Below are 19,593 nucleotides of genomic sequence, written 5' to 3'. Positions count from 1 at the left end.
TACTTAGTTGTGTCTTGTCACAGGAAGCCAGACACTTCTTTTCTAGTAAGATGCTGTGGGGACATGGTGAAATGTGTTTTAGCACCCTGCTTGCACCAAAACCCACAAGGGTTTCACAAACCCCTCGTATTGTCATCATGAGCCTTGTTTTTTTTTTTAATTTGCCAGTATCCAGCAAATCAGCACAAGCATATCACACTGACTAATTTGTTGTCTGAACCTAGTGTGCAGAGGTGTTCAGGATGCACAGTTTTTGCAGTGGTGTAACAGTAGCAGGACTCTTTGATGTGTTATGATTAAAAGCGTATGAAAAAATTGTGATCAAGGTTTAGCCAGGAAACTCTCTTCTCTTTTTGAAAGCCTACGTTATTTTCCCACTTCACTTGATTAAACAACCTCCACTACAGTCAGTCCCCTCAGAGGTAGCAACTAAACAAATTTTTACAGTAAAGTAACAGATTAACTCCTCCTCCCACCCACACAGATTGTACCTCTTGCTCTGTCAGATGTGCAGACAGGCAGGCAACGGAGACAGGATGAGTCTGAGAAGGCGACCACCTTTCACATGATACGATGGAAATGTGGCTGAAACACTCGATGCTCGCGTTACTCACAGGTAAGATTCCTGACTTGACTTTTGACAAATCAAAGCTACACTGACAACAAAAAAGTTCAAAGAAAATTAGAACATGATTAATGAATGAACAGATTCTTCAGACAAAGAAATTACTGATATGCTTGTAGTTATTGTTGCTGCTACTGAAAAAATATTGTAAAATTAAAGTATAATATTGTTTTTCCCCATCTATCTATCTATCTATCTATCTATCTATCTATCTGTCTATCTGTCTATCTATCTATCTATCTATCTACAGTTACAGTAGCAGCCATGGTGATATTAAGTCAAGAACATGTGATTCTGGATGAAACACAGAAAAGAGCAAAAGTTTTGCTTGGTTCATCTCTGACACTGCAGTGTGGTTTGGAGATGCCCAAGAATGGCAGATTTCGGGTGTCCTGGTATTTTAACCCTTCTGAAGCTTCATTCAATCGCTCACAGCTGATAAATGTCACGGTTGTTAATATGTCTGTGAAGACCTACACTGAGACAACAAAGGAGGACTTGAGAGAGGAAGAAAGGGATTTTGAGACATACATTATATCAAACCCTACACACAAGGATAGCGGATGGTACTTTTGTGAGATCACAGTAGAGATTCCTGTGTTATTTATTAAAAGCAGCAATGGAACAGAAGTAACTAGTAAGTATTCGTTATAACTGATAAAGCTGGTAATACTTTAAGTCTCCTATTTATCTCTTCATCTATAAGCAGTATGCAAACATTAAAGTTTATAACACCATGAAAGGTTGTAAGCAGTGATAAAGTGTATATTTTACATGATCATAACTATGCTTCATGTAGTGTCATTCATTAATCACTTATATAGCTGCCTGTATCAATAGATGGCCACAGTAGGTGTTATACTTTGGCACATGCATAATTAATAAACACTTTTAACCTGCTTACAACGACATTAGAGTGGCTATTACATGTTACTTTGCCGCTGAGAAATGCTGAAGTAACATCTTTCCACAAAAACTCTAATGATAAAGCATTATGTCATGACAGGATTCATCAATACAGAAACCCTTCTGGTATGCTTTGTCTAAATGAATGCTTTTTAATTTTGTTTCCTCCATGACAGTGAAGAACTTAATGGAAAAAACAACGAACCCGTCACTAGTGACGAGTAAACAAGGTGTGTGTGCCTGTGTGTGTGTAGATGTGGCTGCATACCCACTTCTGCTTAATAATGCCACCTCATTTTAGCATCCAGAACAATCAGAGATATCTTCCTAAAGTTCTTGGCTTAAAATGAAATTATTTCTGTTTTTCTATAGATACCACCTCAGAGGGTGCGAGCTTAAAACTATTGTTCAAAATGAGTTGGAACCTCTATACAAACCGCAGAACAACACTTTATTTCACATTAGCCTGATTCTTTTACATGGGCCAGTGTGTACTCTGAGGATATGTACAATATCTACTCCAAATGCATGTCCTTGAGATGAAAATTATGTGTATAACAAACCTGTCTTATTAGAGACTGTTGTGTGCACTCATTGGTTTTCTTATACTTACTGATGCAGTTAACAAATTGACAAAATGTGATCACACACACACAAACACTGTTTCTTCCTTTACAGTAACTGTCTCCAAACACCCCCTGGTTACGGACTTATGGATGTGGATCCTGTTGGGAGTATCTACGTTCATCCTGGTCATGCTGCTTGGCATATGTGTCTTGTTGAGAAGAAGATGGCACCGGCACAGAGGTATCAACCTTCTTTTTCATCATCTTAACCTAATGTCACTACAGTAAACATTGGTTGCTTAAGTGTTTTAGCCGTAGACAAACGAAGCTGCAGAACTTTGATGATAGTCAAAGAGACAAAAATAGACAAGAATTTCCAAAGAAAACTTCAGCAGACACAGTCAAGTTTGAATCTGGTCTGCTTAAAGACTGACTCTGGTACAGATAACATTTGCATTTAACAGAAGAAATGAGGGACGGCTTTTCTGTGTGTCTTAAGGGGAAAGATTCTTCATGCAGTATCTAGTTAGATCTGTCCCAGTCTTGTCCAGACGATGCAAACTGAGTAAGCAAGAGGTTTGTGTGGTTTAACAGCACAGCATGAGACAATCTAAAATACCACCGTAGAGCACATGAGACCCTCTGCCTTCTCCTCAGTGTGGTTTAAGTTTACTGTTACAGTTATAACTTTTGTTTCAGCTATAATGCACTTAGAAAATATGGTTCCATATAGTTTTTCTTCATCGTTTGTACCAACCTTTTAGTTTTTTCTTTTCAGTTTCTTTGCAGTTTTTGTGTTAATCAAATAATTTAATCTTTTAATCAACAAAAAAAACAGCTTGTTCTGGGGTTGCAGTTTCTCCAGTGTGAGATTTGCTGCTTTTTAGAAGACAGCGTCTTGTCTTAAAAGTTAGAAAATACTCAGCAGATTAATAAACAATGACAGTATCCAATAGTTAGACCTCAGCAGAGCCTCAGAATTCAAAAGTCCACGTAACTTTACTTGGAAAAGTAATGCACTGAATTAGAGACCAAAATGGACAAACAACTTTTCCATGTTGATTATTATTAAATAGTCACATTCAAAATGTTCAGCCACCTGCCAAACATAAATGACTGATAAGTCCTGTGATCTTTTCACCTCTGAGGTGCAGTCAGTTGGTTCACATTTAGCATTATTCAGCACGTTGTTCTATTTAGATTACAGGTGCAACTCACAGGCTGTCATGCATAAGCAGAAAAAGTATAGGTAAGTCAGCCTGTACGCTTGTTTGACCACAGCAGGTGACCACAGAAGAAAGAACAGAGACAGAAGTAGGACAAAGTCTACAAGCTACATACAAAAAAGAAATGTTCTTTGTGGCAGTTGTGAATATCATATTTAAAAGCCAGACCAAAAAACTTCCAAAATACTGTTTTAATTAAAGAGTCAGTTTTTGTATTGTCCACATCATAGTTACTGGTGCTTTTACTACTGGAAATGTACATAGTGACAGTGAGATGCTGGGTATCTAGACTTAGTTGAAACTGATACGTGTTTGATTGATAATTCGGCTGGCTATATAGGTAGAATGTTTACCTCCATTATTTGGATCATTGTCTGTAAGTCTCAGTGAGAAATGAAATGTTATATATATATATATATATCTTGTTTATAAAGAGAACTTTAATTTTTTGTGGCATAAATGCATTTGTTGAAAATGCATTTATTTTTTGTAACATAAATAAAATACTCTGTGTGGATGATGGTTTTCAGCATTTAGTATTTCAGCTTTTGAAAATGTGGAAAAGGTGACTGGAAAGTGCTACTGAGCCTGAGAAGAGTGGGTGGAGGTCAAGTCAGAAAGAGGATGTGGTTGAGAATTAGAAGATGAGTCATCATTCAGCATTGTTTTATAGGTCAGCATATGAACCACAATAATGCGCATAAACTGTCCTCTTCATTATTGGGAGATTTAAAATCTTTGTTATCCTCGGCAGACAGCATCTCTGAGTTTATAGAGTATCTGTGAATCAAGCTTCTAAAGAAACATTTTGCATCTCTTCCAGCCAATAGTTTATCCATATTTCATATCTACAAAATGTAGCCACATAATCTCTTTTTAGAATTGAGGAGACATGGGACAGTTGGACCAATTTGAATTGTTTTTTAAATTCAGTAATAACAACAGATAATTAATTCTAGGGTATTTACAGAGCAGTAGCCAGGAAAATTAAGTCACATCATAAGAAACTGGAAACTGAATGACTGACTTTCCAGAACACATATTCACACAAACACATTTCCTTCAAAACAGTATTTCAATTTTGAGGAACAGATTTTGTTCTGCAATCTGTTGCTGGGGCTGATATCCATCCTGTATTCACTGTTCAATACAGAACCAGATCCCATCTATGCAAACACGCACCCTGTGCCCATCAAACATCCTTCACCGAGGCCGAGGTCGAGGATGGACAACAACCTGAAAGCTGATTCCTCGTTTCAAAACCTCCGGACCCCGAGTCCCGGCAGGAGATACGAGGGAGGCAAACAGAGGCACAAAGTGTGAAGAAGTCACACACAAATAATTCCACCAACTCTTGATTTTACATGTGACCTGTATCTGTAATATTATGAACTTTTCATTCGCTTTGACATTTTTTTTTGTACACGGTTTTGTCTTATTTCTCTTCGGGTGTTTCCAGTAACATATAATGAGCCAGTAGAGGGCGGATGGTGCGTGTTGTAAATGTGTTGTTTGTTAATGATTGTGTTTTAATATGGTGTCCACACTCAATGACTTTTGTAAATAAGCAGAAAATGACAGATTGCTGTTTTTTTTAAAATTATGGATTATGTAGCGATGCGACTGGACGTGTTAACCAACCATGTGTTTATTCTTAGAGTTTATAGTAAATGTTCAAATGCTGAAAACGCAGTTGATGTTGTACATTGTGTAACATCTGGGCAGAGGAGCAGCTTGTTATTTAAGAGCATTAGAATTGAAAAGTTATATTTCAAACCAAAGCAGAAAAGAAGAAACTCAGTCGGAGTAAGAGGGAGAGTGATGCTGTTAGGGCTGCACAGTGACTGAGCTTTGGAAGAAAGCAAAAGTCACATGATCAGACGGTGCCTGCCGCTGAGAGTCGCTCCCTGCAGGAATTAGAGGTGGACTGGACGTTACAGGTGGAGCAGGGAAACCTGCGAGCTGCAGCCCTGACAGGACGAACGGGGCTCACGGTGTCGGATGTAGACAGCTCCCGGTAAGTATGCGGCGGACAGGGGCCGCTGCTCTGACTTGCTGACTTGTTTGTGTGCGGCTTTGTCCCACAGGCGCGTTGTTTTCCACGGAGCTCGGGCTTTGCTGTGGGAATTGGATTGTCAGGCTGCGGGGGTAAGAGGTGCACAAACAGCGCACTGTAACTTGGCCGCCTTATCTGAAGATTATAGGATACCCTGATCTAATAATAGCAGCCGAGAGCTACACTAGGAGGATGTGTGTTTAGGCTCCGGTACCAACTCTTAGCACCGCAAATAAGGAGGCTCAGGGGGGACCAAGCTTTAGGACGAGTGTTAAAGATGAGAGTTTGTGATTGAATCCTGTGAAAAAAAGCTTTGAATATATTCAGTAAATCTGGTCTTTAGTTCCATTTTAGTGCAGGTGTAGAGGTTTGAACGTAACACATATATAAGCGTGTGCAGCTGCGTGGATAGTGAGAATCATATGATACGAGGATATGCGAAGTGCTGTCAGTGCACTTGCTCAGGGGATTGGCCAACTTCAGCGGAGACGCTGCTGTGTGTCTGAGAGACGCTACGCTCACTAACAGCACAAATAACAACCTGCCACTATGTTGTCTGGCTTGGCAGGGACCTTTAGGCCCCACACTGAAAAGTGCACACACACCCTGCACATGTCCAGAGGCACAGACCACACATTAGGTGTTTCATCTACTGATCAGGAAAGTGATTTCAAAAATGTGAATCTAAGTAAGGAAAAAAGAAAACACCTTTTAGGGTGTGAATATCACATGATAGGCTGGCATGATATTTTTAAAGGCTTGCTATTTATAAGAAGTGAGCTGGTGCAGCAGGGGCCCTGATATCATGGTGTGAAGGAAACAATCTAGTAAACAGTTCCTCCATTAATAATGTTTCAGACACACTAGATGTTATCGGATCATTGGTTGCACAAAGTTAGACATCTGAAGATGTAATCTTGGGCTTTAGGAAATTCTGCTGGATATGTTTCACAACTTTTCAGACAGAATAATAATCATATTTATTATTATAATTATACATTTAAAATTTAAATATATGGAAAATATAGTGGTTTCTGATGCCATGGTTTGTGCTCTTTAAAGTTGAATAAAATCAGAGTCAGTTAAATGATTACTTTGGGTTTTGTTGCATTAAATTGAAATGCTTGCCACATTTTGTTTTCCTGGGTGCTTCTATCTGTCAGTGAAGTTGTCACACATCAGTGGCAGAGCAGGCAAAAATGTATGGGTGTTCATATTTTCCTTTGTGCTCCAGCTCCTGCTGAGACTTGCCTGGTTGTGTGTGTGTCTGTGTGTATATATATATATATCTGTATGTGTGTGTTCAAATGTGCATTTACACTCAACCAGACTTGTTTCATCAGTGACACATAATTTGCCAGAGCAGATAAAGTGATCATATCAAACAGGTTTTTGTGTTTTAATTATGTTGTTTGATTGGCATATTTATTTGTCTTAATCTCCTGAACTCTTGGTTATCCTTTAGCCTAATGACAGGCATGACAACCGTGTACTCCTGCATATCAAAACATAAGATGCTGAGCTACTGGGGCTCCTGCCATTATTAGAAAAGAATCATTTGTTTTGGTCCATGTGAGCCTGCAAAAACATCACCTGGTGCTGAACTGGGGTGTGTTTTCCAGTGAATATTTCACAACAGATACCGTGACACATGAGTGTCAAAGGTGAACACCCGCCTACAACCGGTTTCCTGTCCAGGCTGCTGTGATGGAATATTGTGGGCTATCCCAACCAGCTCGTCAGCCTACCTACCACTGGACTGTGCAGCTTACGTTTGACTGGCAGCCAGAGAGATTGAGGAAAACAGACAATCAAGCAATCAAGTGGTGACTCAACCTGCAGACCCGTTAGTCAGCCAGTAAAGTAAATCAGTTACAGCTGGAGGAGGCCGCACCCTGACAGTACAAATTAAGAAGTACACATGCGTACGCAGTCATGGCTCCTTCCAGCTGTTTCACACGGCTTTTTGGATTTGTTGTTATGAGTCACGGCGATGACAACAGCACATCCTGTCTGTGCATGCTTTTGGGGCTTTGACTTCGCTCACAGCACGTAGTTGTAGTGAGAATCCATTGTAGGGTGTTGTAGATATCTGTAGTGGAGGCTCCTACTCGGGCTATAAATATCTTCAAGCTTCAAGTGGCTGGAGGTTCTGGAGATAGTGCTGTAGGGCTTCTTCAGTGTATTGTACTTGTTTATGTGCAGCCTTTGAGCTGCTGTTCTGCTGCCTGATGAGTAAAAACACAGCAGAAGCACAGTGGTAAACTCTCAGAGAGGTGCATGTGGGCAACACCCACATTTACATTTGAACTTTACTATTTTAATCACACTCTTGTTAATCACTCTCTAGTTTGTTCTTCCCTCACAATGCCTTTTTTCGGTTGTTGTATTTACATGCAACCATCGCTGCAAATGCCAGGTTGTCTCTGAAGACAAAAAGATGAGAGTTTCTGTTCTTCAGTGTGTGCAAATGCTACAGTATTTTCTAAATTAACAATGTGCGTCATACATATTGAGCCACTTCAATAGGGATGATAATGCACTGTATAGTCTTACAGAAGAGAGGAGAATGGTAGGTTGTTCAGATCTGATAATAAGGTGTGTATTCATTGACTGATCCTGGAGCAGGTTATGCTGGCTGTACTGGAATCAGCATTGATCCCCTATTAACAAAAGGTGTAACTGCATTTCATGTTAGTCTTTCATAATATGCCTCAGTACAAAACAACACCTAATTAAATGGTGGCTTTTTGTTAGTTTGTTCTTAAAACTAAAGAATGAGTCAACCTGAAAGAAAGAACAGAGAAATTAGGCCTTTGAGCTGAGAAGACAGTGACAGTGTACCACTTTACAATAAGGCATATTTAACAGAAGGCTTTGATAATAGTTAAAAAATCATTCAACATATACAAAGCTGTTACAGCCTTTTATTTATTTTGTTACTGAGCTGATTTCTCCAACTAGGGAAGAGGTCAAAGAAACAATGGGAGGATCCTTCCTGCAGCAGACAGCTTTTTTCAGCAAATAAGGCAGTTTTAAACTCTGTAAACTGTTTGTCCAGTATCAAAAACAGACATAAAAAGTGACCAAAGAAATCAGTTCATGTGGATTTTAATACATTTATTTTTAACATTTGATAAAGTGGAGACAAAAAAACTTTCAGATTACTTTCAGATATTATTATTTAGATTTAGGGTTTTGTATCCTTTGTCCAGTCAAATGTAAATATCAGAAATATTTAAAAAGAAGTTTGGTTTTTATATTAGGCAACTTGGCAGACCAAATGCAAGGGTCCAATTGTGCAAGAAATTTTGCTGTGTATGACTGGTGACTTGTATATAAGCCTCAGCTGTGCATCCCTCCAACATTCTGCCCTGCCCACAAGTGTACACACGTCAGTGTGTGTGTGTGTGACCCTGAATAAACAAAAGAACAGAAAAGCAGGACGATCGCTGCATGCTCCTCTGTTATTGTAGCCATACCTGCCTGTCTGCACAGTTCGGTAGCATCTGTCAAATGCTGTGAAAAACAACCTGCAGTCATTCCAATCAGTTCAAGTGCTCAACCTGCGGTCTACACACACACACACACACACACACACACACATGCACACACACTCACACTCACACACACACACACACACAGCCTGGAGTAAAGTATGCAAGACTCTGACAACAGATGAGCAGCCCTATACATGCAGCAGCTTGTCCTGCTGTGTCAGGTAACTAAAAAGTGGGAGCCTGGCAGGTTGTTGCAAAACGCACATTAAAAACCGAGGTTGTTCAGAGGCACAAGCTGTCTAGTGAGGAAATTTGGTTGTCGTCATCTCGATTTCTGTCAACTTGCAACGAATCTGTGCTGTATGTTTCAAAGGATCCATATCTGTGAAATCTGCTGTCTTTTTTTCTCTGCAAATTAAACTTGAGATAACAGTTGCAAAGCAGCTGTGTGGAGCTGCTGTTTTTGAGCAACGTGCACCAAGATAAGAGCCTAGCTTTTACCTTGTGAGACTGCTCTTAAAGTGTGCTTTGTGTGTGTTATTCTGAGAAAAAGCACCTTAATGAATTTTGAATTCTGTGCGTCAAAACACAAAGAAACATGACAGAGAAATGGTAAGTTTCAGTCCATCATAAATCACAGGCACTAAAGCAGTGAATTGTTGTGATCTCTGTGCATGTCCAAACCTGAACTGATCCCCTCTGCTGTGTGAACCCCACTGAGTCCAGAGGAAACAGGTTCTTATCAGAGAGGAGGACAGGAAGCAGCAGAGAGTGGAGGAGGAAGAGAGAGTGGGGGTTGGTGGGCACTGTGGCACTCAGCAGATTTTCTCTTAACATCAGTTTCCTCTGACGTTTACTGTTTGACTGTTAATAGCTATAACTGTAAGTGGTGCTAGACTTTTCTGGTGTAACAAGGTTATATTTGTCCCTCTTTTGAATACTGTCTGTCTTCCTGACAAATTGAAACCAGCAAGTCTTTTCATGACTCCTTTACATTAGTTGTTGATTAGAAGTTGTGTTATTTAACTAAGTCTGAGAAAACAAACCAGATGAGGTGATGAAAAAATGCTTTTGAGTTGCATTATGGGAATTGTAGAAACCAGTGTTTTTTGATGCTTGACTCACAGGCGGGGAACAAATGTCAGGACATGTCTGAACCATTTTGGCATTTTTATCTGTCAACTGTGAGTCCTTCAACTTTGTTAGTGCAACGCTACTGTAAATTGTTATGTTGCCCATTTAACAGACTTTTTTAAAATGGTTGTTTTCTGGTTGAATATCTGGGACTGTCTTTGTGCACTCCTGTGTGCTGTCATATATATAACTCACCATTCAATAACTGAAAAAGCAGTATGGTTGCCATTCACATCATATTCATTGTAAAATCTTTAAAAAGAATTAAGAGGCATCAAGTTGTTATTTATGCCTTTCTAACAGTTATGCTTTAATTAGAACAGAGAAAGTGGAAGAAATAAAGTGAAGGAGGCAAACCACATGTTTTTTTGTTTTTGAATCCAATATATTGCCCATTCAGGCTATCATGTAATATGCATGTTGACATAATTTTCAGTCCTTGTGTTTAAGTCTGCTTATTGTCTGATCATTTCATTCATAGGTGTTTCCATGTCTTTTGTAGACGTTGCTACCATGACGATGATCTCCTACAGCATCCCTCAGCAGTAGCAGGGCAGCATGGCTTCTGCTCCTCCTTCCAGAGAGGACACCAGCACCACATTAGCACTGCGCTGGAGGCTAACACCGACATAGATATACACCACGCAGGACGCCAACTTCAATCTACATTCTCCAGGCGTGGTTAAACATCTGTATGAACTGCTTTGTGTCCAGGACATTGACATCATCAGCACAGTGTGACGACATCTGGACCATGTTGTGTCTCTGATCAGGTGCTTTGCTGGCAGAGCTGGACTGTGCAGCTCTTCCACACTTAGACAAACTTGGACTCTGAGCCATGTCTCTTCTCTCCACCCTGAGCATCGTCTGTGGATTGATGCTCCATGTTTCCTCTAGTGCAATCAACACTCGCTACTGTGTCCCAAGAAAGACTATCCCCTATCACAGTAAGTACCATACCCTGTCTTAGCACTTCAGTGGGCCATGTTCTTATTGTAATATAACAACATTTCTAGTCCTGTGTTGGACCACTAAACACAGCTGTAGCTGTAGTTTGAGATTGTATGTGAATATTTTAATTAGTACAGCTTTAACTGCCTGGTTTTCTGCTGGTTAGGACATGCTTATTAAATTTCAATGAAATAGCATTTGATTTTGCAGTAGCAGCATTTTTCAAACTGCATGGAGTCACAGCAGATAAAGCGTAGAAGGAAAATATAATTAAATGCAGTGTAGTGATGCAGATGTTCTTGTGCTTAGACGGGCTGAAGTTGTTCAGAGAAGAGAAGATATTCAACTACTCCACTATGCTACTGAGAGATGACCTGGGAGTGCTGCTGCTGGGAGCCAGGGAGGCCATATATGCTCTGGACATCAACAACATCTCTATCAGAAACTCTGCGGTAAGAACATGTGAAGATAATATGCAGGTCTGTTTTCTATTGGAAGCTGTTGTAAAATACCAGTTAAACTCAAACATGTCTGCAGAGCTGCTGTAATTGCTCTTTTGCTTGATGAAGTAGCTAACAAATAACTTTTTATTATTGCAGATTTAAAATGAGAGCATAGTTCAACATTTATGATGGTTTTCTACATTGGTAAAGTCAATTCATCAAATAATCATTAATGTTTTGGATTTTAACTCCGTAAATGCAGTCATGTCTACTTGTGAGCTCATATTACATTCATGGTGATATTTTTAAACAGAGTATTTTTATTCTCTCAGTATGTCATATCGGATGGCTTTTTTAAAAACCCATAAAATGAGAAAAGGCAAAATTTAGAAAAAAGGTTGGGATAAAAACATGGCTTTGTGTCACAGAAGTAAATTCTTTTTGCATTGTTACCCCTTTAATTATTTTATGACCCTGTCAAAATTACCTTGGCTTTGATTCCAAGATTGAGAATCATGGTTTGTTGTCATGCAGAAATCGGTTCATGCCATCAATCACTATATACTTATATCTCTCAGTGTCTGCTTTCACTGTTAATACATGGGCCAGGTTACCTAGAGTGTCCTGTCAAAGATTAGATGATATGCAGCACAGTAGTTGCTTTCATGTCAGCACTCTGTTCAACACTGTTGTGCACATATGCATTGAGAATTTGAATGAATAAGGGTCTATGCAAAACTATGCAGCAGTCTGTGGATTCATGATTATAGTTAAACAGCTAACAGTTACAGTTGAAGAGGGATTGGTGTCCCAGCTAGTAATTACTTCCTTCTAGAGTGGACTGACTGGTCTTGATATTAGACAAACAGTGAAGTGTGTGAGTGTAAATGCGTTACAGCTCCACTGTCAGGCTGTGGGGTTGCGACATCACTCTGGCGTGCTTTGACAAGACACTTTTCCCTGTGTTGTTGCAGGTGTACTGGCGAGTTACCAAGGAGAAACAGATGGAGTGTACTTACAAGGGAAAACATGCTGAGGTTTGTGTAATGTCTTTCTAAACTGGACTTGCGTAGAGTAACTTCTGTTCCTAGGGCAAGGATACCCTCTTTGAGGTTGACTGTGGGCTGGAAGAAGTTTACTCCCCTATGCAATTTATCTCTCTGCATTTGTAAATCATTTATATTGGAGTGTGTTTTTTCTTTTTAAGCCTTTGCACAGAATTCTCTTTGAAGTGCTTTGCATACAGCTTCATACCGAATGTCCAAATAAAGGCATGAGAAGAAGATGCATGTACACAGCCTTGACCTTTTGGTCATCAGTCCAGCTCAGATCAGCCAGTGCAGTCAGTCTATGTATGTGGCGTGTTTGTGTTTTTGCGGCTGAACTAACAAAGCTCTGACCTTGGCATTTTCTCTGCTGGATTTTGTTGCAGGTGGAATGTCGTAACTACATTCGAACCCTGCACAGAGTGAATGACACTACTATGTATGTGTGTGGCACAAATGCTTTCAGCCCCACTTGCGATTACATGGTAAGTATGGAATATGGCCTTGGTTTAGAGGATTTTATAAACTGTTTCTGTAGGGAGGACCTTTGTGTATTAGTTGGGGGTGGTGGTTTTTGTGTGACTGACAATGTGCAAACATTTGTTCTTCTCCCCTGTGTTTGGTGAAAGGCGTTTGGTTTAGTTAGGTAGTTAAGGTATTTTAGGATCCATACAGGTGGAACAGGTGTGTTGCAAGTTTACAAAATAAGATTGGCATTATCCTGCATTTGTTATTGTCGACAAACCACAGGAAAAGATCAAAACAAGGTGTTAATCAGTCTCTCAATACTTTCTCACATCCATGTCCTGTCTGAATATAAAAAATGAGAGATGGCTGTACTGAACTCGACAGGGGCTACACAAACAAGAGTAAATTGTGCATGTAGTGTCCTAGTGAGTATTTTTGGCTGGAAGATGGCGAATGTGGGATTGATTGAAAATAAACTAAAATAAACTCGTTCATGCGGAAAAGGGAGTAAGTTTAGACTTTAATATCTTGTTCTGAAAAAAACTTCACTTATACTGAATTCAGAAGACTCAAGTGAGTCAACATAGTTTCTCTCTAAGAGGTCTTACAAGATATATTTTGTGCTTTGTGAGCCCTGGTTACAGTTTAAATCAGTTTAAGCCGCTTCCTTCATGATGTTGATGTTTTCTTATTTGTTGAGTTTGATTGACAATTTACAAGACAAATTTAAACAAAATTTAAACAAAATAAAAATAGACATGATAATCAAGGGCAGCACGGTGGTTAGCACTGTTGCCTCACAGCAAGAAGGTCGTGGGTTTGCAACCCAGCCTTTCTGCATGGAATCAGTCTCCCAGTGTTCTCCCTGTACTTGTGTGGATTTTCTCCAGGTACTCTGGTTTCCTCCCACAGTCCAAAAACATGTATGTCAGGTTGATTGGTGACTCTAAATTGCCCATAGGAGTGAGTGTGAGTGTGTGAGGCTGTTTGTCTCTATGTGGCCCTGTGATGGACTGGTGACCTGTCCAGGGTGGACCCCTGTCTTCCACCCGAAAGACAGCTGGGATAGGCTCCAGGAGATCCCTGTGACCCCAGTTAAGGAGTAAGCGGGTATAGATGATGGATGGATAGATGTATGATAATCATTTGTACCTAAAGTATGCTCCTCACTTCTCCATTAGACAAAAAGGTAAAACAATGGTTGAATCAAGGGCTGGAAATCAGTCTAAAAACTTGTATATATCTTTTGTTTACTGCTGAAAATAAAGTGAAAGTAATAGTAATAATGTAAATATATGCACGTTGTAGAAAAACAGCTAAATATTCAAACTGCTGCTACAGCACCTTCAATTCCAGTCCTGAATTGCAATTCAATGTCTGAATAAAAAAAGCACTTTTCTGTCTTTTGTCTCTGTAAAGAACTTTTCCTTTCTGTTCTCTCTCTCTCTTTGTTTCTGGCAGACATTGGCTGATGGACAGCTGAGGCTGCAGGGGAAGCAGGAGGAAGGAAAGGGGAAGTGTCCTTTTGATCCCTTCCAGAGATACTCCTCCCTCATGGTCGGTGAGTGTCTGAGTCAGGTTTGCTGCCACAGGGAGCAAAGCACATACTGGTACTGCTGAATGTTCACTGAGCATATGTAACAGTCAGAAAAATTCTGTCCATTAGTGGGCTTATAAAGGAGGTATTGTTCCAGCTAAATATGAATAATGGATTTCCAGGAAATTTTGTTCTCATCTTTTGTTCCTGGTTAACAGGAAACGACCTGTATTCTGCTACATCCATCAACTTCTTGGGCTCTGAGCCTGTGGTTCTGCGCAGCTCTAACTTGGCTCTCCGCACCGAGTTTAAGAGCTCCTGGCTCAGTGGTGAGTTACTTTGCTGCAAAACTCACCATTCAAAGTTACTGATGTGCATAGTTTACAAGAAATCAACTGCAGCGACAGAAGCAACAGTACTAAAGCACTAAATAGTTGATATTCTGTAGCTATTCTTAAACCATATTCAGGCAGAAAGGTTTTTTATGTTTTTTTTTAAAATGTGTCTTCAGCATTATTTGATGTTTTGTGATTTCAGAGCCAAACTTTGTCTACATGGACTTTATGGGTGAGAGTTTCGATAGCCCTGATGGTGACGATGATAAGGTGTACTTGTTCTTCAGTGAGAACGCCATGGAGTACGACTTCTACAGCAAGGTCGTGGTATCAAGGGTGGCTCGTGTCTGCAAGGTATATTCAAGTCAAATTTCAGTACAGTATGTTTAATAACATAATTGTCTCAGATTGCCCAAATTAGGGTCTAGTGTCTCATTCCCTGTCTGACACAAGTCTGGCTGTTGTGGTGAAAGTGAATATGTGCACATTACAGTGCTCTGTCTCTGTCTCTAGGGGGATATGGGCGGACAGCGGACGCTGCAGAGGAAATGGACGTCGTTCCTAAAGGCTCGTCTGGATTGTTCCCTCCCTGAACCCAGCCTGCCCCCCATTGTCCAGGATGTCTTCCTGCTGAAGCACAAGGAAGACTGGAGGAAGAGTATCTTCTACGCTGTGTTCACTCCACAGTCGTAAGTGTTTACAGTCAAATCCTGTGGTTTTATGGCTCAAGGTGGGTGTTGACACAGGTTAATCTAAAGCATGCAGAGCAATCAGTTTGGCAGAACAACTAAGGCGTTTAATGTGTTCTTTAATATATTCTCCAGTCATACAAATAAAACAAACATTTGGCAATTTGCTTGACTAAATGCGTGTTGATTTGGTCTTTGCAGGAGCTTGTCTCAGGTATCGGCAGTGTGTGCATACAGCGTGTCTGCCATTAGAGATATTTTCAATGAGGGAAAATTTAAGACTCCTGTTGCTGTGGAGACATCCCATGTCAAGTGGGTCATGTACACTGGTGAAACTCCAGTACCAAGACCAGGAGCGGTGAGTCTAAACACTTAAAAGTTTCTTTAAAATGACCCAGGATATGTGACGATGTGGTTTGGTGGTTAGCACTGTCGTTTCACAGCAGAAAGGTTTTAGGTTTGAATCCTATTTAAACCTGGGACCTTTCTGTGTGGAGTTTGCTTCTCCCCATATCTGTGAGGGTTTTCTCCAGGTACTCTGGTTTGGGATTAGGTTAATTGTTGACTCTAAATTACCTGAAGGTGCGAATGTGAGTGTGTGTCTCTCTGTCTCAGCCCTGTGACTGACTAGTGATTTATCCCAATGTAAGCTGGGAATGAGTTCAGCCCCCACTGCAACGCTGAAATGGACTCGGAGAATGGATGACTGAATGATTGTGGATATTAAAGCAAAGTCTAAATTACAGTTTTATATTGCAGTGCATTAATAATCTGGCACTCAAAATGGGGATAAATCGTTCTCTGGACCTGCCTGACAAAACCCTCCAGTTCATTCGAGACCGTCCCCTAATGGACGAGGCGGTTCGTCCTCTGACAGGAGGGCCACTGCTGGTGAAGAGGGGAGCCTTGCTGACTCGGATTGTAGTGGACACTGTGTTGGCGCTGGATGGACAGAGATATGCCGTCATGTTCATCGGCACAGGTAAACCATGAGATATCTGGGAACAGAACTAACTAACTAACTAGTTATCAGAAAAGTTGCATCCTTTTCAGATTCGATTTCTGTATGAATATTCTGGATGATTAGACTTAAGACTGCTAAAAATTTCAGTAAATTAAATTTTCATTACTGAAAAAGCATCAAGTTCAGCATAAAAAACATCCAATGTTATTATAAAATAAAAGTTTAAAACTCTGTGTGGATGTAGTTTGATTTAATTGTCACTGCTTTTTCCAAATGACCCACAGCCATTTCAACACAGTGTCAGAAGCAGTGACAAAAACATAAACGCTGAAATTTCATGGAAATTTAAAGCAAGATTACTTAACTTTGGAGAGAAGAAATATTTCATACTTCCTTTTATAAGTAATAAAGTGCATCCTTTCTCAGTTTGTGCTATTTACATGACAACTGTCTCCTCATAGATAATGGTTATGTACAGAAGGCTGTCAACTACGCTGGAGAAATGTTCATAATTGAGGAGACTCAACTGTATGAAAACCCGGAGCCTATCAGCATCCTGCGCCTGTCATCCACCAAGGTAATACATAACAGGCTCAGTATGGTTAAATAAAGTTTATCTCATCATCACAGGTTATGGCAATATTGAATGAATATCTTACTTTTACTTTCCTTGGCATACATCACATAATAAGCTTCATTGTAAATGTATCATTCTTTGAAAACGGCATCACTTAAAAGCAATATGCACATGCAGTAGAGAAGTGTCTATAACAAAGGTGTGTGTGTGTGTGCGTGTGTGCATGTGTGTGTGTGTGTGTGTGTGTGTGTGTGTGTGTGTGTGTGTGTGTATAACCGTAGGGCCAGCTATATGCAGGTTCAGAGTTTGGTGCTATCCAGATGTCAGTCAGTAACTGCAGCCGCTATGACACTTGTGTGGACTGCATCCTGGCCAGGGATCCTTACTGTGCCTGGGACTTCTCCATGGAGCAGTGCTTCTCAGTACACAGCCTGGCCCGCTCCTCAAATACTGCGATACAGAGTCTGAAGGAGGGAGACGTCTCACAATGTCCTCAGCCAGGTACATTCATTCGCTGGGCATTGTTTGCATGCAATACTGGGAAGAGTTTTTGCAGAAAACATGGGTCCAGTAATCTTATTTATTAGTATACGGAGAGAGAAACACTGTTTGTGTTTGTTTTTAGACCCAGTAGCAGCTGTGGACTTTGTCCTTGTTCCAGAAAACAACATCCAGCTGCCTTGCCAGCTCCACTCCAACTTGGCACAGGTCCTCTGGCGTTTCTCTGACCAAATACTGCACTCTAATCAAAAATACTACATCTATGATGAAGGCCTCCTCATCCTGAATGCCTCTGAATCAGACGCGGGCCTGTACACCTGCGACTCAGTAGAACAAATAAATGACAGAACATACAACCGGTCCGTAGCAGTTTATCGTTTACAGCTCTACTCTGGCCCAGCAGTGGGGGACAGCACCACTCCTGGCAATGAGGTGATAAATTCCTCAGACTCTATTCACAGTCTGAATACAGCTGCACCAAGTCCGGTGCCAACCTTGGGCAATGAGGACCCATTGTCCCCTGAGACTCAAGGTGACACTGGCAGGATAACTCACTTAGAGGTGGCTGTGGCTTTGCTGACTTTGCTCTGTCTCTCATTGATGGGGGTCATATTTTGGATCTGGATCCGAGGGCATCGGGAGTGCTTCAAATTAGCACAGCACTCCAGTGAAAATGAGGGGAAGAGGCAGTCAGGCGAATACATGCACATCCAGAACAGAACTTCAGAGATAAAGCTCCTGGGGCCTGAGAGTGGGAGACTGTGCAGTACCAATAATAATCACTCTGCTGTTGACTTCAAAGGGAACGGGGAGCACCGATTGGCCAACATTTCAAGTCTGGATGGTCTGGGATACATAAATGATGAGTCAGAGATTTGACTGTTCTGAGGTGTGAAATTCAGTCAGAGGCCAACACCAGTACACTAATGATCTTCCTGTAGGTGTACATCTGACAAAAGACACTTTTTAGAAAAGGGTTTCTCATTACAAATTCTTTTTTTTTTTTGTCATTTCTGTTCACCAACCAGGCAGCTGATGTTCACTGAAAACACCTTTATCAGAATTTTAACTCCAGAAAATTGTTAAAAAGTCATTTTTATATATGTATTTTTTGTATAATGACAATTTGTGAATATATTTTGTGTAACATATTGTATACAGACAGTACTTTTCTTCCCAGCTACTATTTATTTGTTGCAATGAAGTTTTTATTTCAACATAGAACACTTTTAGTCTACAGTAAGTCTTGTACATAAGGTCACCAAGAATGAACAAGTAGCAAACACTCAGGCACATTTCAGTTTATTGTTTCTACTGACAACATGCACCAGTCAGAGAGTATACTATCAGTCTTTGGGTGTTAATGATTGATCAGTAGCCTGCTATTGCCTGGTGGCTGGTATAAAACTAGAAATATACCTCGGCACTTATGCATTCAAAAGATACTCAGAGGTAATATAGAGGTAATGTCATGCTTCTAAACATATGATTTTTGCACTCCAGGGTATGTAATTAGGGTGGCTTTTGGGTACACAACTAGTTTTTAAATTACAAGCATATACTGTACATGTATGGATCTGTTTCTTACTGTGAAAAAGACAAAAATGTCACTGGGTTAAATACTTGTGGGTGCACATTTCTCTCAGTGAAATCTACTTTTTGCATCAGAGACACAGCACAAATAAGGATTATGGGTTTGGTGTAAAAATTTGGAAAGTTTAATCCTTGTTCTTAATTAAAAAAAATACCTAGGAGTGTGATGTCTATCTGCTCTAGCTGTTAGTAATGATTACCTTTTCTCTCTAACAGAAATGAGATAGTGTCTTCAGGAATTATTGAAAATGTTTATTGTTTAGTGTGTTGTAAATGTAAATGTAAATGTGTTAAATAGCCAATTTTTGCCCATCAATCTACAATCAAATCAATCAATTAATAATAATAATAATAATATATATATATATATATCCATCCATCCATTATCTATACCCGCTTATTCCTTAACCAGGGTCACAGGGATCTGCTGGAGCCTATCTCAGCTCTCTTTTGGGTTGAAGGCAGGGGTACACCCT

General features: G+C 40.2%; 1 protein-coding gene across 3 annotated transcripts; it reads left to right on the top strand.

The window, feature by feature from the left end:
- The first annotated feature begins 464 nt into the window (after window positions 1–464).
- On the top strand, window positions 465–19,278 carry LOC113129402 (semaphorin-4E). Of its 3 annotated transcripts, none has more exons than XM_026305370.1 (18): window positions 465–616; window positions 876–1,262; window positions 1,708–1,761; window positions 2,210–2,338; window positions 4,477–5,340; window positions 10,516–10,960; window positions 11,274–11,416; window positions 12,382–12,444; window positions 12,840–12,938; window positions 14,383–14,482; window positions 14,677–14,787; window positions 14,996–15,147; window positions 15,307–15,482; window positions 15,684–15,840; window positions 16,242–16,464; window positions 16,908–17,023; window positions 17,305–17,524; window positions 17,649–19,278. In XM_026305370.1, the coding sequence occupies exons 6-18, from the start codon at window positions 10,852–10,854 to the stop codon at window positions 18,401–18,403; spliced, it is 2,424 nt and encodes an 807-aa protein (XP_026161155.1). In that variant the 5' UTR covers window positions 465–616; window positions 876–1,262; window positions 1,708–1,761; window positions 2,210–2,338; window positions 4,477–5,340; window positions 10,516–10,851; the 3' UTR covers window positions 18,404–19,278. The 3 variants fall into 3 exon arrangements, with proteins under 3 accessions (XP_026161155.1, XP_026161157.1, XP_026161156.1); XM_026305372.1 differs by having other exon boundaries at window positions 10,495–10,960; XM_026305371.1 differs by lacking the exon at window positions 1,708–1,761.
- The last annotated feature ends 315 nt before the right edge of the window (window positions 19,279–19,593 follow it).

The sequence above is a fragment of the Mastacembelus armatus genome, chromosome 4 (assembly GCF_900324485.2).
Source record: "Mastacembelus armatus chromosome 4, fMasArm1.2, whole genome shotgun sequence".
Classification (NCBI taxonomy): domain Eukaryota; kingdom Metazoa; phylum Chordata; class Actinopteri; order Synbranchiformes; family Mastacembelidae; genus Mastacembelus; species Mastacembelus armatus.
This window is presented reverse-complemented; position numbering and strand designations above follow the sequence as displayed.

Excerpts from the sequence above, each read along its gene's own strand:
- LOC113129402 (XM_026305371.1), top strand. The coding sequence starts at position 10,852 with ATGTCTCTTCTCTCCACCCTGAGCATCGTCTGTGGATTGATGCTCCAT. Across the intron at positions 10,961-11,273 it reads AAAGACTATCCCCTATCACA|ACGGGCTGAAGTTGTTCAGA; the intron begins GTAAGTACCATA and ends TCTTGTGCTTAG. Across the intron at positions 12,939-14,382 it reads GCCCCACTTGCGATTACATG|ACATTGGCTGATGGACAGCT; the intron begins GTAAGTATGGAA and ends TGTTTCTGGCAG.